Raw genomic sequence first — 25,704 nt, forward strand, 5'->3', positions numbered from 1 at the left:
TGTTTTGAACCAATGACCAAACCCAACAATGACAAGCCCCAAGACTCCGCATTTCTCATACCACGTGCGAGAGAGAAATTTACTTGGCTTTCAGCATAAGCACATTCCTCAGACTACTGCCAAAAGGGTTTGTGGTTTTTCATTGCCTCTTTTTTTTTTTTAAATAAAACAATGTTCAACAGCTTCTTCAAAGCAGCACATCATATGAGCAATTCTGATCTTTGTTGGTGATGCAGTAAACAAAACTTAGATTCATGTAATTTAAGACTGGGCATGAAAGTATTTCACTGCAAAAATAAAAGTAATTATGACATTTGTGGGAAAATGTCCTGTAATACTACATCTCATTCAAAAACCACCTTATGTTTGCCTAGAAGAGAGCCACTAAGATATTCCAGATCAACTCGCTAATACCAAGACATCAAGTCAAAAGTAATACAACAGAACAGTCCAGAACCTTAATAAGATTAAACTCTATGGTGTTCGGCTGTAAGATTTAAAAGGATAAGAATTTTGATTTTCCAGAACAAAGAGCTGTATCGACACACACTATGGCAAATTCCTACAGCGGATTTATCTTATTGCCATGCAATACCTGTCCTGAATATATCTCCTGCAACTGTAGAATAGAAACTAGATCAGATTTTAAAATGTTGTAGTAAGGACCATTAGTATAGTGTTTTCCCCAAGAAGAAAAATGCATTTTAGACTCGCTACCACACAAGTTAATAAATGGAAGCTGTTCAACTGTTTCCTTCAAATTTTGACAAGACCTTTCCCATGCTTAAGACAAGATTCATTTGGCCCTTCTAAGATTATTCTCAACTATCTGTAGCATCAGTGGTAGTTCCACACTTGTCATAGCTCTGTAATGATACCTCTGGTATTCTTAATATGGAATATCAAGAAGAAATCTTTTTTTTTTCCTTCTCTAAATGTCTAGTATCTAAAATCAAATCTGCCTGGCGTAACACAGTTAACTGAGATACCTGAAATAACAGAAATGTGCTCATTCAATGCCTCCCCATAGAAAATAGACCCTACGCTGTGCTACGTAGAACTATCTAAAGTGCCTCATAATATTCACTGAATGTACCCTTATAATATATCTGATTACAAATCAGAAACCAGGATACATAATTTTTTTTTTTTTTTAAATTCGTTCATGTTGAGTAGTTCTTTGATTGTAAGTAAGACCACTGCTTTGGACTGTAAAACCAGAACTATACGAACCTTCCATGCTCCTTGTTAAAAGTTACAAGAAAAGCACACAGATCGCTGCTGCGACATCCTGGAAGACCTGTTATAATGGTGATAACAACCTAAAACACAAGAAACAGAAGGGGACAACTTAAAAGACTAGAAGAAATAAGCGAGCACCATAAAAAGGTTCTAGCACCATACATAAGGCTCTCTATCTCCATAAAACTTGAAGTCTGAACAGAAAATTAAGTGACACTAACCCACAGAAACAACAAGAAAGTGAACAAGACAACTGTAAAAACATCTGCACGATCCCTAAGTTATTACATCTTTATAAAATGATGTATCACCTTGTTTGTCATACCTTAAATATTAATTAAAGGATAATTAACAAATAGAGCAGATAGCATTATCAAAGCCTTTACAGTAGAACCTAGTCTGAAGTGTAAGTCTTAACATGAGACAAAACACTGCAACAGACCAAGAGGTTCCATTTCCTGTGGTGAAAAGGGTACATCCAAAGACAGACAACAGTATTTGAGCAAAGTGGTTTCAAGGAAGTGATGCCTTATTTTGGACAGTCTTAACTGTTGAACACAAGGAGCAGTTCCAAGTTTCTGATGCTGAGCCCAGTGTGTTATATCCAAAATTTATTACAGATCTAAGCAAAGGTGCAGGCAGCTTTGAGGAGGGGTGGGAAGAGGCTGCACAGTAACAGCTCCAACATGCCAACAGCTTTTCTGCATAAAGCACCCCTGTTGCCATTATGTGCATTCTTGGTGGTGTTGAAAGAGGGATCAGAGCAAAGAAACAGTGAGAAGCCAAAGCACATGTAGTTCTATATTACATGCTGGAATACGGTACGGAGGTAAGCATATGACCTCTGGAAACATGGCTAAAAACAATTCTGTGCTGTGCTGAACTTGATTAAGGAAATTATGTCACATTGGTAACCACCCCGCACACTGCGTATCATCCTAATATAAAGGGACAAATTACCTCTTCCATTTTCTAACTGAAGTATAGCTGAAGATAGCCATCTGCAGGTTATTTGTATCCTATCCTCAAAATCACTTTTGGATGCTAACAGACAATGAGTAGGCATAATAATACAGATAGAGAAGTAACTCAAAAAAAATCAAAGTTTGCATGTTTTATAGAAATTGGTATAACATTATAGATTTTTTTAAGACATTTAAATGAACCTTAAAATCAGATTTAAAAACACTAAGAGTTTACTTATTAATACTTAAGTGTCAGTATGGTCTCTGAAGAGACCCCAGGAAATAAGACTGCTACCACATTGCAATATTTGAAGAGAAAGGCCGTATTTCTGCTGCTTTGCTTTCCTTGCTTACAACAGCTTTCAAATGCTGGAAAGTTACAAGGAAATTATTTCTCTGAAAATGCTATTTAAAGCACCCCTTAAGTTTGATGATTGTTGTTGCCCCTATAAAGAACAGAGTGTTCTACAGATAATATCAGCAAATGTTAAATATCATGTACTACCTCTATGCTATTTAAAGGTCTTATGTTGCAGAGAACAAGTCAGTTAAATTATTCAGCAATTCATAAAAACAAACTACTACTTCAGGGTAAACTCTCTGGACATTAGAGAAAACTGCTCAGTTGTGAAGATCTACTGTTCGTTTTCTGTCCCTGTTTCACCAGACTGAAGGGTCACTGGCACTTCCAAAAGACTGTTTAAACACAAAATTAAGTAACGTAAACAGGAAAACAAGACAGAGCAATTTATTCTAAGAAACAGACTTGAAACACATTCAGTATGAACTGGAGCAGTAGGCATAGCTAAACGCACACCATGATGCACGTCAGTATTGCATTACCTGCAGTGCAACCAGTAACAGCCAGAATATTTGGTAAACACTCTGTGCTAGGGATAGAAAGTATTGTTGCACTGCTTTCTTACCTTATCACTTTCTGCTTTGCTCTCAGGAATGATTTCTGACTGTTGCAATAAAATAGGAAGATGTGCTCTCATTATAGGCTCGCGACTGACGCTGCTGACAGTAAAATGCTGCACAAACCTTTCAAAAAATAAAAGTTGGGGTTTTTTTGTAAATAAAAGACCAAAAGACTTCATTCATATAAATAGCTGGGATATTACTAAAATAAAATTGTTAAAAGGTCAAACGGAGGCTTCCTAGTGAGGAAATAATTCATCTCATAGAAAAAAAATACCTACTGTGAAGACAGACTTATTTAATAAGCAGTTTTTAGATGATGATTACATACAAGAAAATATTTTTGTACCATTTCTGTCAACCCTAATCCCTTGGAAATAAAAATAATTTCTCACCTCTCTAATTCTGGGAGGGCAGCAGATATTTTCAGTTCACTGCATCTTTCCCCAGAAGGAAAAGACAAATAATTAAATAGCTTCTGACCACTGGAATGTCTGAAAAGAAGCAAAAAAAAAAATCAATTGGTTAGTTGAAACAAAAAGCCTAGAAGTTTTCTTTCTTTAAGCCAGATGTCTACATAACTAGCACAAAAAAAAAGTGAGTGTCGCACTAAGAATGCAGAGATTCCTTTTTGAAACGTTATCAAAAACTGAATCTGATGGTAGCACACAGTTAACATGGAATCACACTTAAGCAGCATGAACTTACAGTCTCTTCTGTGCCACTGACAGAAATTCTTCTTGGACAACTCTTAAACAGAATCCTGAGTTTCTCTGGTTTTGCCATGAAGAGAAAACCTGTAACAAACCAGACCTACTTGTAAGTGTCATCATTTTGGATTTTTTTTTTTTTTGAATTTAAGAATTACTTTTATTCACTTAAAAATGCATTTATCTTATCCAGCCATTAAAATATTTCACAACATTAGTTTTGCTGAAAATATTCAAAATACGGAAGAATTCTCTGCAGATCTGATCTGAAAACCTCAGCTATATTGGAAGTACTTGAAGAAATAACTTTACTAAACAGTCTGGTTTCACATGGGTCTTTTAGTCATAGCATTTCTTTACTAGAAATGGGAGGTATTTATAGTCCAACAGCAGTGTATTAATTCAGTTCCTGCTGTACAACTCCTCTAAGCATCGTTGTAGTTTTCATTAGGTAAGATTACAGCAATCTTATTTCTAGAAATTTAAGAAAAATTCTCTTTCTATGCAAGAGAAAAAGGAGGCATTCGTTTCTCTGGGGAACAACATTTGGCTCACATCCTACTGCTCTAGCCAAGTCACATTAATATGAATGACATTCTGAACCTAGAAATCAGATTCAGATGAATCACACAGTATTTAAGTGTTCAGTATTTCCCTTCTTTTAGTAAGTAAAGGCAACAGCCATTGTCATTTTTCACAATTATTTTCTGCAAGACAAAACAATCGAGGAAGGACAAGACTGCTTTCCATTAACAAATCGGCATCCTAAATGCAAGGGTACTGAGATAAAAAACATTAAAATAAAATAAACTTCTGATATTAACAAAGACAGCATTGCTCATGTAGAATGAACCATGCAACCAAACAAATAGCCACTTCAAAACTAAGGCAAATGCCTACAAGGGATGGAAAGAAGGACTGGTAAACAGAAAAAAACATTACTTAGAAGTCAAAGTGCTAGGGATAAAGCAAAAACGTAGGTCAGACTGAGCCAGAACTTGAAAAGGAAATCAACAAAACCGGAAACTGTCCTTTTTGTATGACTTCAAGGAAAAAAAGAAAAAAGCTGCTCTCTGTATGTCCCAAAACCTAATCAAAGTCACCTCAACTTTCAATTACAGTGGAGATGTGAAAGGCACTTTCCTGTCTTTGCAAGATCTTCACACCGGATTCTATTCCTGTGCGCTCAAGATCTTGCAACCGACATTGCAGTTACAAAGAATTTGATACACTCAGATCTGGAGGGATGGGTAATTGCCATTTCCTATTTCAAGGAGGCTTGAAATAATTAAGTCATAGTTCTAGTGAGTCTGCTAAGTGAGATATCCTGTCATATGACTGGAGAAGACTAAAACCACTATCCGTATTTCAGTGAATCTTTGCAGCTACAGGTCTGTAAAGCAACTATTAAGCCTACGCAACTTCAGTGTTATGCAGAGATTTAGATAAAATTTTGGAGGAAAACAATAAATACCTGTAGTTAGACACTAACAAAATATAATACCTGACTGGCATGGCTTACACAGCAAGGAACACTTGGTCTTACGGCTAGTCTTCATTCACGTGATAGTAGCTCCTAGACAAACAACACGGTTCATCTGCTTGAACATGAGCAAAGCAACTGGTATGGTGCCAGCCAGTTGAGAAACTGCAACTTAGCTGCTTAGTGAATGCTCCAAAAACACCATCCATAAGGGATTTGGCAAGAACTGAATTGACAGCCTTGTAGGGAAACTAAGCTGGGAGACAGTCGTACAGCACTATGATGTTTTACAGAAAAAGTCTAACAAATAAGAACGGAAGAAACAGAGAAAAATATGAAGAAGGTAAGAAGGTAAGAATGAACACTCAAACTTCTGGAATCAGATGGACAGTCAGTGGGTATCAGAAGGGAAGGACCTGAAGGTGTTTCTCAAAAAAAAAAAAACACACCAAGAACTGTTAATTCAAGGCAGCAGGGCAAAGCAAAGGCAAATGAAGGATAACAACTTTTTCTGAAGATAACTTATACTGCATCTATACAAAACCCAAATACCCTCATATACAATACTGCATACAATATTGAATATCTGTAGCCAAAAACAAAAACAAAAGAACTATTATAATGATCAGAGGAAAAGAGAACATTTTATAATAATAGACTAAAAAGGATCTGGTTTTATTTTGTCAGACCAAATAAGCCAGAAAGAATAGGTCTGAAATCTCTGAACAGCTCAAGCATTTCCATTGGGAAAACAAAATAAAAGCAGGTATAAAAGTAGACCTAATAAAATAGGCTAAAAATTCAAGAGCAAAATATTCACAACCACTCACACAGTTGAACAGTGGGAGGACTCTAAACACTTAAGATAAAAGGAGAAATTTTATGGAATCATTAATGCTACCAGTGGGGACTGTACTCACTGAGCTAGGTGGTCTTTTCCAGTCCTGGGCTACAATCACACACTAAAACCCTTGCAAAGTCCTAAAATCTCCAGGCTCATTTCCTCAAAAGTGCTATTGTTATAAAGTTTCGTTTATTAAAAGCGCATCTGCATTACAATGCATGAAGCCAACCTACTCAGAGAATAATACAATGCCATATGGGATACTTAAAGACTTAAACAAAACTTCCCTAAGGATCACGATCCAAATGTGTCTAACCACGAAAAAACACAATGGAACCTCTGCCACTGCGTACAATTGCTGCAGCCAATTATACACCAGTACTACATTTAAAATGCAACTACTAGAAAACAAGCTTTTAGAGCAATCGCTGACTTCAGAATACAAAATGAAAGCACATGGTGACTATTAAACATAAACTACACAATCACTACAAATACACACAAAGTTTCTCACACATGCAAGTTCCTAAGATCAGAAGCAAACACGCTCCTGGGAAGGACTACACGGAACTGCTATCGGTCACATAGAAAACCCAAGTTTCTGGATGGAAAAGAGCTTCTGGAGGTCTCCAGACCAATCTTCTGCTCCTAGCAAGACTACTGCTGGCAGCACAGATCAGCTCAGCTCAATGGATTTATCCAGCCAAGTTTTCAAAATCTTCAAAAGTGGAGACTAAGTTTCGGGGTGGCCTGCTCCAGTGCTGAACCACCCAACCTCTTGCTGAAAAGTACCCTCCTAACATCCAATCTGAACGTTCAAAGTTGCAGTGCATAGTTACTGTCCCTTGTAATCTGCCACTAATGAAAGAAGTTCATTGCAACAGTCCTTGCTACAGTCATTAACTGCTACATCTTGGTTCTGTATGAAAGATAAGCAGCCTCAAAATCACAGACATCTCTCCATATCTTCTGTCAATACCATACAACTTCATAGAGGTTTTCAGTGTTCTAACCTGTTGCTCCTTCAGTACTAATTGCTTCTGCTCCTTTCCAAACCATGCTGGTGCACTGAGATACAGGAAAAGGTTTTGCTCGTGAAGAATGAGGCAAGAAAGATGTCATACTTCAAACTTTTCTGAACCTACTTATCAGATGACAAGCTGATCTAACATAAGAAGGAATATACTCTTTTTTTTTTTTTTTATAAACACAAATATAATTAGTTTACTCGGACATTAACATTTACCCTTGCCTCTCATCTGAAACACAAAGAATAAGTGTTTGGGGTGGGCTAAAAAATTGCTATCTTTATTTACTTTACCTGTGAATAAAAAGCTTTATAAATCTTCGTTTTGGGGAAAAGTGCAATCATCAAAAAGTTATCTCGGGTATGGAATTCAATTGGTAGATGAGTAAGCAAGGAGCTTTTGAAGTCTATAAAGAGAGCAGCAACAATACTGGTTGAATCCTAGAAAAAGAAGAAACAAGACAATTTATAAATAACAGTTATTGAAAGTGGAAAAAAAAAGGCTTAATATATTATGACTATAACAGTTCTTTTCTGGCCTATACTACTTGGCTTGGCACACATGAAGAACTAAAGGTTCATTAGCTTGCATATCGCTGGTACGGCAAATAATCACCTACTGTACTTCTCAGTTTCTACTTTGCAGCTATTAGCAATATTGTACACTTCAAAGAAAACCCCTGAGATTGTTCACATATGCTTTGAATCCTCAAAAACCAAAAGACATACAAAAAACATTTGTGTTTTAATATCTACTCCTTTACCCCCTTCTTTTCCCTCCGCCACCAACACCTAGAACTTTAGGTCTTTCCTCTACTAACTGCTAACGCGTAACAGAGCCACCTTTATCTATACCTGTACATCTCCTGACACAAGTTCCTTAGAAGAACAAATTGAATCTGTCAGTAGAAAGATTAGAAGGATGGTGTGGTGCTACTGCAAACTTTTATACCACTCTCTTCAGGTTCTGACCCGAAAGAAGCCCCACTGCCAGCAGGTACATCTGTCAGGCCCAGAACTGAAAACATGGGCTGCTCTCATGTTGAAGTGTCCCGTTTCTCTCAGATTCTACAAGGAACACGAACTCCACTGAACCTGTTGCTTCTTCACCAACAGAAAGCTGAAGCCTTCAAAAGCAGTCTCTCTCAGAACCATTGAACAGAGATTATCTAATTTTTCTTCTATGAAAACAAGGGCGGCCCTGGGCTTTCTGGATTTTGAGATAGCCATTAATGTACAACTTGGCAGGATGCTCAAGTGTTTCATGCTCAAGTTTCAACCTGCAACTCTCTTCACAACAAAATACTGGACACAGAGTACAACCCAACAGTGGGAAACATCCCCAGAAAATAGGGGTTCCGTTAGGTTCCGTTACTCGGTGTACAAATCAGAATTTGAGTAACATCCATCTTGGACATGGAGAAAGAACCCTACTTCCTGATTTTAGAGGAAAGCTCCAAATGGGGAACATTTACCTAAGAATCGTTATCAATTAAGAAACATTTGCAAATGGAACCTCTACCCTTCACTGACTCAGGGATTAATTATGAAAGTAATCTTCAAGTCACTGAGGTTACTGAAGAACATAAATGTTTTGAGAGAACAATTTCTCCTAAGAGAAAATGACTTTTAGCTCATGGCCCACAGACCCCAGGTCCTGTGGGATAACTGGAAGATTTAATGACGACTGAAGTATGAAAACTCATACATGCTGCAATCTGCATATGAAAAAGCACAACAGAACATGTTCCTCCTCCTCCTGGAAAATGTTTAGCATGCCACAAACTGAAAAAGGCTGAAAATAAACATCAATATTCCCCACGGGCTTACGGTTAAAAGAATTAATTTCCAAGTTTTACAAGATGTTAATTCTGTTATGAAATCTAAGTATTACTTAATATTTGTTCAGTTGATAATAAATGACCAAAATGAATACTGGATTCAGGTACTTAAAAGCTTCAATCCCTGTCTTAAATAAGACTCTAAAACCAAGCATACAGCATCTAATCTTTATACAATAAAGATGCTTAGGTAAAATTTCAGCTACAAAAGAGAAAGAAATAAACCTGGGAATTTAGAGACTGGGCGACAATGTAGTCTGTTGGATTTATTTATTTTTAACTTCCTAGGATGACTGGTGCTAGGCCAGAATGCAGACCAGTACTGCCTTACATCCCGGCGATGTACGTTTGGTTGTACCAAGATTGCGATGGGATGGTTATTGCTTTAGACATTCATGGCACAGTTTTGTGAGCAATCTACTGTACCCTCTATGCGCTGGATGCCTGTGAGCTCCGAGGACTTCAGGAGTTTAGGTGGCAGCTAGGCACCTGGATTCTCAGAATAGAGAAATTTGCAGCATGTGTTGGAGGCAGAAATACATTTTCAAGTCAAAAAGAGGAGCATCGAGCAGGCATCATGAGACAGCTGCTAAGAAACCGTACTCTGCATCACTTAAAGTCTCTGTATTTTTTATTTTAATCCTAGCATTATCATTTACTTTCCATCAATATTGTTGCTGCAATAACGTTCAGCAAAAGCATAACAATTAGCGTTCTTCTCCTGTCACTTAACATTTAAACTCTCCACCCTTGTATTATGCCTAGTCAGTTAAACAATAAAATGCTCTCTGTCAAGGTTTAGCTTTACACAAAAATCTGGCGTCGGTTCAAGAATGATAGCCAGGTCCCATAAATAGCTAGTTTTACGAAAGTGAGTGTCTTGAATCAAACAATAGAAGGAAGGTCAGCGTTAAAATAGCTTCTTAAACTACCACTGGGCAATTAATATGATATACAAGAAAAGGCAGCTAAGGTAAGATTCTCTTCGCTCATCTCAATTGAATAGCACTTTTATTGTATTTTACTGTTTTCCTCCATTATACGATGAAATTACAACTACACAATGCTTTCTGGAGGTCACTAAGCAAATGTGTAATGCTGTACCTGAACATAATAGAAACTAAAGGAAATAATTTTTTTTGTGTGCGCGCTTAGGAAACAATAACCAAAATAATGTCTTTTCCATCCTGAAAAAGTGATAGTTAACCCAGTGTGCCTGCCTTGAAGAGGAAAAAAAAAGAAAAAAGCTGAGTTGCCATCATCATCCAGGCTCTATTCCCACTGAGCTAGAAAACCGAACTATTAGCATGGCAAATTTACAAAGCTGAGTGAAGAGATACTAAGCCGATCATAGTCATACACTTTTGTGATTCCTAACACTGGCTTTTACTGAAATTACTTGGAATATGTATAGTTACAAACAGCATGCCTCCCCGTCTCATCTCTCAGCCTGGAAAAGGCGAACCAGTCACTCCCTTCACCCTGTCAGCTACACAGTGCTCTACGACAGGAGACAGACACTGCTCGTGACCTCCCCAGAGATAAGAAGTACACAGCCACGAACGTTTGGTTGAAGGTTAAATGTATTTTGAATAGAACGCAGCATTTTGCTATCTAATATGCTGTAGGACTTCACAATGCCTTGAACTTTTCTCTACCCATCACTTAAGACAGCTAGATGTTTTATGAAAGCTATGTTCTGCAGTTGTTCTAATAAAAAGCAATTTTACAGACTATTAAGAACACTAATATAAAAATCTGTCCTTGGAGTTTAGCTAATCAATAATTGGTTTGGCTACCCAACACAAAAACGGTAGATATTTGCATCAGTTACTAGTTTTACACACGCTTATAAAAATTCAACTGAAATTAAACATTTTGCATTATTAACATACAAGTAATTCTGAAATTTGATAAAAAGTTTGTGACAGTAGGAACAAACAGAACACTCACCCCATCATAGAGACAAAGGGAATTCATATGGTCCTTTGAAATGGAAATGCTGCCATGGTGGGGGTCAGAAAAGAGAATACCATCTGAGAAGAAGTACAATTTGCCTAGAATGTGAAAGAAAAAAGTAACTGAGGTGCGTATCAATATTTCAACATCATATGATGGATGAATGCCTCTTTCTCAGGAAGAATCTATGCTCTTGCAGAATTTTGTCATACTTAACACAGAACGCATTTGAGTGAAGATCTGCAATAGCTTCTAGGCAGCATTCAGAGCACAGTTATCTGCTCTTCACTGGATCTCACTATCAAGGGCAGGAATCGTGACCATGATTACATTTGCTTTAATCTTACCCCTGAAGCCCACTTACCATAAATACCGTGGTTCATTTTTTAGGGTTGGGGGAAAGTGGGGGGAAGGTGGTCAGACTTCCAGCGAAGAGCCAGCATATTAGTACAAACCATGCAGACAGCAAAAAAAAATCTCAGACAACAGTTTGCCTTTACTCCCTCACCAAGACAGAGTTGAAAACAGAAAAGCCCTTTACCAGCAGACTTGCCTGTCCTTGCACACACCCAGAACCACCCGTTTACACAGATCCCCCATATGCGCTGCCATAAATCCTTGCTCACTGCTTCCCCTGCACAGCACCACAGTCAGGATGGCCGAGCGGTCTAAGGCGCTGCGTTCAGGTCGCAGTCTCCCCTGGAGGCGTGGGTTCGAATCCCACTTCTGACAAGTTGCTATTTTCTTCAGGAGCCGCCTGGGCGTGGGGCTGGAGCACCCTGTTCAGGGGGTGCCGCTGAGGCAGGGGTCGGGGGTCCCTGGGCCCACCTCAGCCACTCTGGGATCCTCAGGGGCAACTGTTTCTGGGCTAGCAATTTCCCTGGAAGCTACTGACTTACAGCTGAGAGAGACACAGAGTTCATTTTATCTCCTTTTTTCCTGACACTTTGGCTCTTAGCAAATCTGATGACCAGGGAAAGCAGCTGGAAAAATGAGAAGCGGCAAGGCTCAGTGGTATAACAGAAAGAATATTCCAAAGCTTTGCAAACTGACATTAGCAAAAAGCTAGTTTCTGACGGTCCTAAGAAAGCCATAAACAGAAAACTAAGTAGGGGCTGCCAGCTGGACCTCTGCTACCAGTGCTAGACCAAGCATTAAAAGCAGGATCACATCCCATACAGGCAAGCATGTGAGACAGCAAAAAGGACAGGGAAAGGTAAAAGAAAGCAGCTTTACTCAGAGCTGAGCTCTAAGAAAAAGCAAAGCTCAGCAGCAGAACACCTACAAGATACGACTAAACTTGATTGTACATCCAGCTCAATCAAATATGCTTTGAAGAAACAATAAAAAATGAAGGCAAAGAAATAAGATATTTTCCTCTTGAAATGGCAACTCAGTAAGACCTTCAAAACAGTTTAAGTCCTAATACTGAAAAGAAGCTTGGTAAGAAATCACAGTATCTAAGTAAGTGATTTCAACAGTTATCAAAAAAAATGCTGTTACCCACAAATGCAACAGTTTTAGAGTGAACTTTCTAGTTAACACTAAAACAGTGCTGCAAAGACAACTACTCTTATAACACACAGACACTATTTTGTAAGCAGAGCAATCACAAATTTGAGGTCCGAATTCAAAGTAAAATGGAGAGAACCTAGGCGTCAACAAATCCACCATATTGTTCAAATAACTAGAAAGTTTCACACAAATAAATCAGATGTGGAGGTTTCACAGTCTATGTAGACAAGAATTTCATTGCTGACAAAGGGCTCACAAAATTCAAAAAGCACAACATAACACAGGTGGTATTTTGTTGGCTGAGGATGAAAAATGGCCAAACACAACATTAGGAATACATTTCTGCCAAATTTCACAGAACGTCCCATTGACAAATCTGAGAAATGGGGAAAAAAGCAGGAAAATTAGATATATTAATTCTTCTCTAAAAGGAAAGGAAGCCAAAAAGAATAGTAATTAATCTAAACCAATATTGCCCCCTTTAACATTAAAGTCAGTAAATTATATCAAGAACAACTTGATATACCATTTGTACATTTTTCACAAGTCACAAAAAAAATCACAAAAGAGGCAATTTAATTGGTACGAGCGACTGACTCAGTAAAGTTCACCCCATAAAATTCCAGAAAACATTAGACATGTTAGCATACTAAGGAAGAGGCTTAATAGCCCAATTTTATTCCATGAACTTTAGTCATGGATGTAAAGCTTATTACAGCAAGACAAATGACAGGAGGAGTGCCTGTGTGACAGCATCTTTTTCACCTCGCCTTGCCAGGCTAGATGGCTGCAGCCCCAGCAGAGCCCAAATTGGAGCACAGCAAACCATCTTGCAGCACACATGAAAGGGAACGAGATCAAGTTCATTTTCACTTGACACCTGAGAAAATATCTCACTCGTTGAAGTGTTACATCATGGCCCTTATACCACCTACTTATAACTCTCCATCCCAAGAGCTATGGAAACATTTAACTTAGCAAATCTACCAAAAAAGGGAAAAAACACACTGCTCCACTGAGGCAGAGACAGACAATTTTCACAACGCTAAGAAAACCATTGACTCTTCTTCTCCCTGACTATTTACCGAGTGAGCCTGCACCCACAGCACTGTGTTGCAAAACAACAAAATAGCTAAACATGTTGTTCCGCGTTAACTTTTCCTTTAAGATCTATTAAATTGGAGTGAAAAAAAATTCCAGTATGTGAAACATGCTGTTTTATTGCTATGAACATCATTATTTGTCTTCAATACTCTTAGCTTTTTTCTTTTGTAGTTACGCAAAGTATTTTCCTCTGAAGATTGACAGCGTATACTAAGCATTCGGACATCAGCTGGTCATCTCCTGCTGCATCAATACTGTGACACCAGTACCTTCTCTGGACTGAGGCATATAGAAGCAATATGCCTTAAGAAATGTTTTAATTCAGTAACTTATTCTCCTGAGTTTTTTCAAGGCAAAGCAAGGCACATTAATGCAATGCTTCGGTGTGAAGGAAAATCCTGCCAACAGTCCTCCTAAGTCGTGTTCTTAGCATGAATATCCCGGTAACATAACTAAAGTTCTTCAGTGAAAATGCACCAAGACAAGCGGTCTATCCAAAACCATTGCTTGTCATTTTGTGTCAGAAAACAGTAACTTCACCGAATCTGAGAAATACCAAGAATGAGCATCTTTCTGTTATACAGTGAGCATCTGTACTAAGTTCCTGAGTGAAAACGACAACGAAAAAAACACTGGAACAGCATGTCAGCTCCAGGAAGAGGCTTTGGTAGATGCAAAGAACACAAGGCTATAAGTAAATTTAGAAACAAATCACAACACACAGGCAGCGTATCACGCTGCCCAAAAGGTACTTACATGTTGGCCTTCACTTCTTATGTTGGAAGCCCACAGCATAATGTCACTACTTTAACGCCCAGTCTTTCTAACCTGATGTTCACACAGGTAGAGAAAAAGCCAAAGCCACATACCACATCACCCATTAAGGGGAGAAAAACCCTGTTTGTGCATTCTTTTGTACTTTAGCTATGTCTTAATAACTTTAACTGTCTCCCAGGCTCGCAAAGACTAATTTTGTCAATCATGCGACGGGAGCTGCTTGTGTGTCAAAAGCAAGGCTATAGCTCTGATAGCAATTCTTCTTCTACACCTAGGAGTTCCAAGCAGAGGGGTTGGGGACAAAGAAGTAAAACACGGAGTTCAGCAAGAAATTTACAGAGGCAAGTACAAAGAAAGCAGCTTAAACTGATGGTACAGATCTGTGAATCCCAGAAACTGCGCATCTCATGTTCAAAAACACAGAAGCTGGACTAACTATATAAACAATTGAGAACACATCTCACCTTCTGCAGGCATGGCCTGTGGATTGCTAGAATAAATATATGCTCCATCACCTCCAGTAAGTAAAGTGCCCAGAAAAGATTTGTCTTCCTGAACAGGATAAAAAAACAGAAGTATCACAGACCACATCATAGACTGCAATCTAGACAGGAATATTTTCACGAGAAAAGGTTTTACTACAAGAATAAAGAATTTTAAAAGTTCTGACAGACACTGTTTAAAAGAGCTTAAACTGCACAGATACAGAAGAACTAGTGAAATACACCGTATGTCAGGAGACCAATTTTTAGAAGCACCCCCTCCGCCCCCCCGTTGGTTTTGCCAGCAGCTATTAGGTTACAAGTTATTGTCGCAACCACAAGGCACAGCTTTTTGTTTTTAGATTGTCAGCCTACTGAACTCAAAGTATGCTACAGGAAAATGAAACTATTTGTAATGAAGATTCCTGGGAACCGCAAATTAAGCCACAAATGTGAAACTCGTGGTTTAAGACGTTCCCAGATCCCAAATTCTTTTCCTTTTCATACTGCTTAAAGTGTTTTCCTGTAGACATTTAGCATGCTAATTAAGTTAAAAGAAAGTTGCATGTAAAGTGGCATTGAGGTGGTTTTTTTTTTTAACTCATGTGCTCCAAAGGTAATGCTTAGTGAGACTTCCATGGAATCTAAGCCTTATTAGAACTTTTTGCTCTTGGGTTTTGCCATTCTTGGAATGAAAGAAAACCTCAAACTTTTACATACAATGCATTTCTTTTTTTAGGTCAAAGTTTAAAAAAGACAAGATAGAACAGATAAAGACTTTCATAGAAGAGGAAAAAAATGCTAAAAGCCAGTTTTACTAGCAGCTAAGATTTTGGGGATATTGGTTCTTGAAAAAAATAACCTTTATAATTTAACTAAAAAGTTTAATTTTACCTTTAATATTAGCTGTGCTTTTTCAGACAGTTTCACATCACTATCTTCGACCTGTAGCCAAAAAAAAGTTTCCCATTGTACTGTTAGTAGATAAAGCAAATTAATTCAAAGAGAAATCTTTAAAGAAGGTTCAAGGCAAACAAGAACCTTATAGACCACAGACAGTTAAAAGTCCTGACCAGACTGCTTCAAAGACAGCTTTGTGCTTTTCAATACCGTGTTACCACAGGACTGAAATAATTCTTTGAAATATATTCAAGGAGATACTCCCCATTAAATTGTTTTTGTAGACTGAAACTGTATTGTATTAGCCACAAAGGAGTGTAACTTTTTTTTAAAAAACACTATTATTAAAGTACTTCAGAAGTATGGACTGCCAACTGGCATAATGTTGTCCATCTTCTGAACATTCATTGCAATTATAACTCACAGTTTACTACCTTAGAGGTCTGCAAACAGACCTTTGTTGGGGCAGACACTGAAGTGACCCCACAACAAACAGAATTTTCAAAAGTTGTAGTGTGTACTTTCCAGAAATAAAAACTATAAAAAGCAAATGTGACTTCACACAGTTAAAAATTGAAGTGGTGGTGAAAAGGAAATGATTAAAACTTTTCATGAATGGAACCATCAGCCTGTTTCTTCTTATTTATACACTCCTTGTCCAAATTTAAAAAAAAATACAGTATTACAGAATTCTGTTTTAATGACTGGATTCTGTACTTTTTCTTCATAAATCCATACATTTATAACAAGTTTCCAGTTGTGAATCTGCATTTATAGAATAAAATTGAACAAACTTTTGCGTACTAACCAGCCAAGATGCGTATCTTGGGATAGCTGCAGTCAATATTATGTGGCTGGTTTCTGAATTAATACTGCCATCTGCAGGGAAGTAAATGGAAAGCAAAGAAGTATAATACCATCCATGTACTTCAGACCATTTAATGTTACTTTAATGACTGAAAGTTTCTCTAGGAAATATGAAAAGATTGCTCATTATTTTAAGGATTCATTATTTCTTAAGTGAAGCTCTCCCAGCAGACTAGCTTCTAGTCTCCCTGTGCTGTAACGTACCCAGAACTGCTAAACAACATAGAAGCCCTGCTTTTATTTTGTTCTCAGTATGCCTCTTACACCTACTTATCACATCTAGCTTCATGGCTATTTCTTGCTTACTTCTGGCCTCCAGTATGGCCTAAGCTAACCATTTCCCTTTCTTCCAATTCTTGCCTGCAACTTACCCCAAATGGTAGCCTAAAACTTCTGGTTTTGAGGAGGGGCTACAAAGTTTTAATACAAATAATACTAGCACAGTTGAATGTGTGATTAGCATCTTCCTTTTCTCTCTTCCTCACCGAAAGCGTTCCAACTCCCATGGTTAAAAATCTCGCAGCTTGTCTGCATACAAGAATTCATAAATATTGTCCAGACAGCCCTATCAACTACACTTCCTTGTCACACGTAAACAATCTGAAAACTATTCGCTTGTTTAGAGATACTATTCAATAATCTGTATTTTAAATAAAAGCCTGTTCTAAAAACAAGCTTTCTAAGAGTCATATCATTTTAGTTTTATTTCATCTCTTCCAAACAAAAAGCAACTGAAATTAAAGCATATCATATGAAACTAGCGCTATAAAGCGATGAAAGAGAGCTACAATATAAAATATTCACCAAGACCAAACAAAATTTGGGTAGGCTGCTAGTATACTTGAACTCTTGACACCTCAGCCCTATCTTACGACAAGGCAGCCATAAAACCCAAAGTCCTTTCAGTTAGCTTAGAGAAGCTGTCTTGGCACTTAAGATCCTCTTTACTACAGGCAAAAACATGTAGATCACTACAGGCTAAAACATGTAAGTATTTAACAAAAAGGCTTAAGAACATAACGACAATAGTAATAACCACCACCAGAAATCCATTTGCTGTTCAACCACAAAAAAGTTCAGAGAATGATATGGAGGTGCTAGAACTCAAAATAGTTACCTTTTTCTTTTATATGTATCTGTGATGTTAGGAAGGACTCTGAAAAGACAACAGATCCCAAGCATCCTCTTCCTGTGAGCAAGTCTGGAATGTCAAACACCATCATAGACGCCTACAACAATCAAACAGTTGGACAGGAAAGGAAGAGAAAGCAGAATTTGAAATATTTCAAGTGAAACAACAAACTGTGTTTTAAACTTCCTAAAACACAATGCTTTTATATTGAATTGGAAAGCCTGAGACCTTAACTGCATTTTAACATTTTACTCCAAATTCCACTGACTTCACATTAAAACTCAATCTTATCTCAGTTTCAGTGTCTGAAATAATCACTGCTGTTACGTTTCTAGTCACACAGACAAAATGCTCAGCGTGCCCCATAAGAACAGCCACTCATGCTATACTTTCTAATAAAATATATAATCAGAATATTGAACAGCTTACCGTTTTAATCAGACTCAGGCTATCCTCATTATCTAATGGAGTAATTCTGGAACAATAATGATAATTAAATATTTAAAGATTAGACCATTTTGACTGACTTTTTAACAGACAAAAATCTATTTCGTTTTAAAGCAAGCTCTGATTTGTGTAGGCCATTTCAGTCAATTAGACAACATGGGGATTAAAAAAGCACAAGCTTGTGATGTCAACCAAGTTAAAAAAACTGTTTTAAATGGAAACTCTTAATGGGTTTGTGCTGCTTCTACTCATTAACAGAGTTAATAAAAATGGTTTACCCAGTTGTTTTCCTTTTCCTTTTTTTACAATGTTTTCAAGATTCCACATGATTACAAATAGGAATCCATTAAACTGACTCAAATATAAAAATATTTAGAGCATCTTGTACAAAATAATCAAATGTTTTCTCAGTCTCCAAGACAATATATTCATTAATGTAACAGAACACTAATTAATAACAGGAAGCGATACAAACCTTCCATGATTGTTCACAGCCTGAATTTGAAAAGCAATTTTAGAGCTGTAGAAAAGAAAACGTACTGGTGAAAAACATGCTATATACTTCTATTACACATTTTTAAAAAGCAGCAATAACACATTTAAAACAAAATAACTGTTGAAGTGATTACATAAACAGGAAAAATGAAATTATCGTGATTGTAAGAGCTTTTTGAACACATTATGAAGTCTTGGAATTTGACAATCATGCAAGTTAACTTTGAAGTTAACATTTTGTGCATTTTTTCCCAAAAAGACACAATAAATCAATATTTATTTGAAAGTAGTTACCTTAACGCCGTTTTAAGTTGTGCTAAATGTAGGGTATCTAACATAGACATAAACATCTGCTCTGCTCCCTCCTTTGCCTGAAAAAAGGAAATCAAGAATGAAACATCTTTTCCCATACTTCAAAATCCCAGCAACTGTAACAGCACCCATAAAATACACAGAGACCATACACCAAACAATATACACCGATGTACCCGGCTAAAATTTGTCTTTCACAAAGACAAGTTTTTTCTAGCGTTCCTTAATGTAAGATAAGGAAAATTCGTGAAAGATGAAGAACAACTGTAAAAGGATAAGAATAGATATACTCTGAAATTTCATTTTTTTTTAAACAGAATTCAGAGATACTGGTTGGAAGCCAACAGCATTAACCTTGTTAATGTTATGCAGTTGCCTGAAATGTTTTGTGAAAGGTGTTTTTTGGGGGTGGGCATTTGAGGTAAAGGGTGTTTACATATAACTTTATATGGCAGCAAATCAACAGTGAGAATGTACAGAATCAGTGCTTCATTTACCTTGGATTCAGTGGAAGTTTTAGCATAGCACTCAATGCCAGCAAGCACAGCCTCTACAACAGCAGTATATATTTGCGACAACAGCATACTGAAGAGAAACACAAACACAACATTTACTAGACAGATAAGAGTTTGGTTTCCTCCACTGTTTAAAAGGAGCAGTTAACACAGAACTAACTCCCTCATATAGAAGGGGTTCTTGTTCAAATGTGTGTAGGTGTAGCTTTATGCTTAACATCATAGTTTAAAAAAAAAAAATTGCTATTGCTCAAACTACAGAATATCTTGACAAAAATCTCTTGACAGAAATGTAGCCCTGTTCTCACCAGTAAAGGAAAATAGACGTTTTATTGTTGACTTTCATTGGAGCTGTGACAAGGATCACCCCCTAGATATTCAAACAAAAATGGAATGGTAGCCCCACGTTCTGAAAAAAAGAAAACCAGCCCAGAACCAACTTTGAGACAGTCTTGTACTAGAGAATGTCAATCAAAAAAACCCAGAACAAAGCAGTCACCACCTCTACATCTGTACAGCAGTACATCTCTAGCAGTCAGTACATCTCTAGCAGTCATCACATCTACATCATAGCTTAGTCCCATTCTCTTCATAAATGGGAAGTGAAAGACTACTACTCAACTAAACAAAGATGATGAGAAGCCAGAAGTGATTTACAGCTCCTGACACATTCACAGCTCCAGAGCTATTGAAAACAAAAAACCTGTGCCCAACTAAGACATCTTGTCCCGCGACTAAACTAGAACAGAAAGATAAATAGACCAACGTTCCTTCTTCCCCAAACTTTAACTCTTCTGCAACAGCTGAATTTTGAGGGATGGATGCAGGGGGAAAGACAGACAGAAATACAGCATTTAAGCCTATGCAAAGCATTCCCGAATGACGGAAAAAAGCATCTGAAGCTCCCAAGCATGGCCCAATATGGAGGAATCTCAAAATGCACCAACAGTTGCCTGGACAGACACCAGCCAATTCAAACAAGCTCTACAGAGGCTTTGTTCTAACTTCATTCCTGCGAGCAGTAAGTAGTTTAAAAATTAGCCTTCTTATTTATTTAGTGAGGTTTAATCCATATAATTGCATGTACTAATACATGCCTTTCATTTAGGTTTTCAGTACATGCTCATCATAAGCGTGTATAATTCTTCCTAACTCTATAACAGTTCCTGTTTTCACTCAAATTCCCATATATATTTACAAGAAATCATCTCGCGATGGGCTGTGATTTAACTGAGATGTTATAGTCCTCTTACTTGTCTACCCATTTTAAAATTTTAATGTTAACAATACAAGACAGCAAATGGTATTTGTTTAAAAAAAAAAGTCAAACTTTACCCCAGGGATACCTGAAGTCACACAGCCAGTTTATGTGCTCCAGCCATTCTGTATTCTAGACTGCAACTCTACTTCCTAAATATAGCTGGATTTGGACTGAGTATTGCTTATGAACAATTTCTGTGGACTGTGGCTGCCCATCCCTGGCAGTGCCCAAAGCCAGGCTGGATGGGGCTGGGGGCAGCCTGGGCAGGGGGCTGGGGGGGCTCTGAAGTCCCTTCCAACCCAAACCACTCTATGACCCTAAGTTGACAACTTACACTTGTTCAGGTTTCTTGTGCATCTCACTGTCATTTCCTGTAAAGAAAAAAACAGGTTTCCTTTAAACACTTCTGGAAGTGTTTACACAGAACTTATTTGGCATAACAGTTCTGCTGCATGTCTTAGACAATATTTACCCAATATTTTATGTAACTTCACCTTGTTTTTAAGTTTTATAAAAGAGCAAAGCACAGATCAACTCATATCACTACAGCCAGTACGTAATTGCCAAAATTAATACCTGTATCCCATAAGCGCAGCTCCTCTGAGTCAGAACAAAGATCCCTCACACCCTGTCCTGTCTCCCAAAGCTGCTATTACTGGATACCCAGGAAAAAGCATAACTACAGTAGACACATGCTACAATTCCTTCTGTCTGGCATGCCTTTGACCACTTTCTCTTCTGACACTATTTGAGCTGGGTACAGTTTGAAAATGTATGGTAACCCTAACGAGACTGACTTTATCCACAGACCAAGCCATAGACCCCAAGCCATTTAGAATGGTTATTTGAGAAATTTATTCTTAAAGCTTTCCTTTGGTTTGTTTTTAATAGGGAAGGTAACTGTTAAAACACTTTGTATTCGACCCAAGCAAGATGGCTGAGGATGAGTCAAAGACTTTTCTCTATCCTTTTAAAAAAACTTTGGCTTGTTTACCCCCACCCCCCAAAAAACAAATATAAAACAAAGACACAATCACATAAACCACCCAAAACAACAAAAACGACAACACAGTAGTGTACAGTATTGCACAGTACTGTAAGATGTGCAGCAGAACAATGTTCTGCTAAGATGTCATGCACCCACTGCAGAATTACGCAGAATCTACCACCAAAGAACACCGTGCAGCCTAATGCTCATAAAGGAATCAAAGCCATCTTTTGATTATTTAAGACTTGCAGTGATTAAAGAGAAGAATTCCCTTACATTACTGCTTGTCATGCTTAATATACTTACCCAGGAAAGGAACGTGAGTGGTTCCAAAAAAATAGGTCCTGGAACAAGCCAGAGGTCCCTTTGGAGATACACACTGCACTACCTAGTGGTCAGTATTAATGAGATACAGAAAGATCTTAGTAAAAAAAAAAATCAGTGCAATATTTAACAATAAACTAAGTTCCCCGTAAGTACTCTAACAACTGACATACTACACAAGGTGTATAACACAGACTTGGCTGATTTAAAAAACAACTTACGTTTTCAAAGGTATATTTCATTTTTGACTTGACCTGAACGGTTCAAAGGCTTTGGAAAGGAGATGAGCTCTGACTTCCGTAAGTGTTAAGAATGCATTTTCAATTTCCTATGCCAACTGCTCTTCTCATGAAAAAGGAAGTGGGTCACGTTCCAATAACTATGCTCGCACTTGGCCTTATTTACTGTTTTCATGATACCCTATTAAAACAGTATCACCTGTACCTGTAAATAAACCAACCACCTTTTTAAGAACAATGTCAGAATTGAAGACAACAGATGGAGCAGGTACTGCATCAGAAAAAAAACTGCACTTGCATTCTCAAAGATATCACATGAACTCAACTGGAATGTTAACATGGGAAGAAAAAATAAAATCAGAGATGTCTTCACAGAAATAAGGTTAGGACAGCAAACGGTGAATGAGATTTCACTGGAATGCCAATACAATCCTTTCTCGAGCCTCCGACTCATGTAATGCGTCAAGAGTACCCGTATCCATCCATTCATCAGGCAGCTACGCATGAAATGTCACGACAAGATCATAAAATCAGTCCCTCAATCATACGTTCACTCCACGATGACCTGTACTCAGCCACATCCATCTCCTCAACAGCACAGACCTGGGACTCGCACGACTGACAGACACTCCCAGGGCCCATGGAGATCAGCCAGCAGGGAGCACTACACAACGCAAGCTGCACGCTACCTCTCCTCCTCCGCTGCGAGTTACCTTCTTGATGCACCCAGCCCAGCCAGGCAGAGGATCTGAGTTCCCTGGGGTCGCTTCCCCAGTTACGTCCCCTGCGCAGCAGTGCAACAAGCCATCGACCTCATGATATGTTTTAAAACTAAGCTTTTACTTGAAAACGGAAACAAGTTAATCTTACAACTTGATCGTAACATTCGTTGAACACCACAGAGATTTTCAAAGTTCACCAGAACAAAGAACACCAGAAAGATTTTCAAAGGTCAAAATTTTCAAGCAACTGTTCGGTTGCTGAAGCAAACACTGAAATTTGGATGCACGTATGGATCCTGGGTCTACCTACAAAGCCATTATTTAAAAAGAGAGAAGCGTCTTACTGTTTCTTTTAAAGAAGCAGCTTAACAACTCTGATTCAACCAAAACCTGTGTGTCAGATCATAAGCTACCATTACAAAGCTTTTCTCTTTATGGCTAAGATAAGTGTCCCAAGTGGCATTTCCTCTCCCCCACCCAAACATTTGCAGCACCTCAAGTGTTAAAAAAACAAGCAGTCTTTAAAGGGCAGCTTTCAGCAGCCTATGATTAAATAACCAGAATATTTTCACTTGGAAAGAGAAGAAAAATTTGCTCCTTAAACTGATTGATTGTTACGGTAACTTATGTTTTTATACATTAGGAATTGGGTATTTAACTAATGGGAAACGTGTTTTAAGGGCACAAAAAATATACAAAGAAAACAAAAATATACGCTGCTTAGAAGTGCTGGATAATTACTTTAAAACCTCACCATATGTTTAGCAGTGCTTCCACCAAGGCCAGTGTTTCGAACAAGATGTCCTTCCGATGGAAAATTGAAGTTTCCGGAGTTCAAGTTTTCTCTAGTTGAGTGGCTACCAAACAGAACAAAAGGCTGCCGGCTGGGACTACGGAAAAAAAGAAGCTGTCACCACCAAAACACTGCAAGAAAACTTGAATAACAACAAATGAAAAAGGCTTTCAAGTATGATAGATCAACTATTCAATTTCTTACTAGAAGAGCAGGACAAAAAATTGCTACAGCTGCACAGATCAAAGCCACAGAAAGCTTCCTATTGAAAAGACCAAGTTCCAAAGAAAAAAGGACTTGAATTAACAAGACTATAATTTTCTATCATATACAATAGCATACCTCAAGGCTGTTTCTCAAACATTAAGTAGCAGACTGCATTTTAAACTTGGCTATTAGATTTTTTTTCCCCCTCAAAAAAGAAAATTGCCTTGAAAAACTGAATCGTTTAAAGTTTACCATCATGGCAAACCTTGAAATAAGTATATTGGAATTCAACAAACCTATTTTGGCTTTAGCTCTGGCTTCGGGCCCAAGACTCCACTGCTAAGGTCAAGGCTTTTCTTTTCATTATTTAAATGCAAAAAAACATAGGATGCTGGAAACAATAAACAGTGGAGTTGGAGTTCAGCGTCCTTTAATTCCAAATAAAGAAGAATCTGCAGAGACACCGAGGAGCTAAGCAACCTTTATTTAGCTCGAAACAGCAGAATGCTTTGTTTTGCAACATATGACAAACAGCCCTCCTCTCTCAGTTCAGATTCTGGGCTGAAATAAAATTAAGCTGACCTGGATTTCATAACTTGTGTAGGCTGAGATTTGGTTTTTAACTGCCTTGCTTTAAATAAAAAAAAATGCTCTTGTTCTTTGTGACTCAGAAAAGCATACTGACTCCTTCAACCTTCATATTTTAATTGATTTGATTATCATAAACAGAAGATCCAAATTTTCATACAAAACTATCCTGTGCAATATTTTGATATCTGGCCATGAAGAAATTGATCACATTAGAAAACACAATGTGGATACTTTCAAATACACGGACATTGTGTATGTAATACCTATAGAATTAAAATCCATGAAAATTTCGAGTATCCCTCACAAAGGTGCTTCTGTGTGTTTTTTTTTTTTTTTAAATATGCAAAGATAAGTTGTAATATAATGGGGTGGTCCCAAAAGGAAGCATTATAAGCATTCTTATGGCAGAGACATAGAAATAACTCATCAACATACTAAAGAAACCACCATTTCACAGGAAATAATGAGTAATACCTGTTATCTGTTATATGGCTTGAGATCATTCCATGACTGAAATAACTTCTGAAAGGCTGTGGGGAAAAAAATCACGATTAATAAGCAAATGAACAGAACGTGTGATTTACCCTCACTATTATTAAGAACAAACTTGAATTACGCTTCTCGGAGAAAAATCCTCAACCCTCAAAAACTACTTCTAATCTCCATAAACAAACCCAAATACCGTTAAGTCTCATATATGCTTAAAAATAAACAGCTACTTCCAAAAAGCACTAGAAGAAAACACACTGCTGTATTTTTATCCATCCTGTATATCACCAGTTATGTTTGAGATCTGACACGTGTGACCTCAACTCGTGAGTGCACATACACAGGAGCTACCACTGAAATTAAGTTTGGTCCACCTGCAAATAGGGATATGTTGTGCAGACCTAAAACTAAGCTCAGGAATCAGCGAATAAACACTCAATTGTGAATTACATTACACAGTCCTACACCATCACACCACAGGGGTGGGCAACTTATCAACAAACCGTAGGTTTTGACTCCTCAAACAGGTAAGGTGACATGGGGTAGAGAAGA

At 37.7% G+C, this 25,704-nt stretch overlaps 1 protein-coding gene across 3 annotated transcripts in view; it reads right to left on the bottom strand.

Moving 5' to 3' along the window:
- DNAAF9 (dynein axonemal assembly factor 9) overlaps positions 1–25,704 on the bottom strand; it is an 83,495-nt gene that overhangs the window by 21,253 nt on the left and 36,538 nt on the right. For all 3 annotated transcript variants that reach the window (XR_014583175.1, XM_083833053.1, XM_083833054.1), the window contains exons 9-26: positions 25,138–25,193; positions 23,827–23,962; positions 22,094–22,175; positions 21,134–21,170; positions 19,521–19,608; positions 19,006–19,082; positions 18,692–18,736; positions 18,199–18,244; positions 17,755–17,866; positions 16,579–16,649; positions 15,765–15,815; positions 14,853–14,940; positions 10,987–11,090; positions 7,487–7,633; positions 3,837–3,925; positions 3,524–3,622; positions 3,134–3,251; positions 1,234–1,322 (exon numbers count right to left, since the gene is read on the bottom strand). Coding sequence is in view for 2 of the 3 variants with exons in the window: in XM_083833053.1 (XP_083689179.1) it covers positions 1,234–1,322; positions 3,134–3,251; positions 3,524–3,622; positions 3,837–3,925; positions 7,487–7,633; positions 10,987–11,090; positions 14,853–14,940; positions 15,765–15,815; positions 16,579–16,649; positions 17,755–17,866; positions 18,199–18,244; positions 18,692–18,736; positions 19,006–19,082; positions 19,521–19,608; positions 21,134–21,170; positions 22,094–22,175; positions 23,827–23,962; positions 25,138–25,193 (1,535 nt within the window). In the remaining variant the exon portion in view is untranslated. The remainder of the gene's footprint in view (positions 1–1,233; positions 1,323–3,133; positions 3,252–3,523; positions 3,623–3,836; positions 3,926–7,486; positions 7,634–10,986; positions 11,091–14,852; positions 14,941–15,764; positions 15,816–16,578; positions 16,650–17,754; positions 17,867–18,198; positions 18,245–18,691; positions 18,737–19,005; positions 19,083–19,520; positions 19,609–21,133; positions 21,171–22,093; positions 22,176–23,826; positions 23,963–25,137; positions 25,194–25,704) is intronic.

The sequence above is a fragment of the Anser anser genome (genome assembly GCF_964211835.1).
Source record: "Anser anser genome assembly, chromosome: 4".
Taxonomy (NCBI): Eukaryota; Metazoa; Chordata; class Aves; order Anseriformes; family Anatidae; genus Anser; species Anser anser.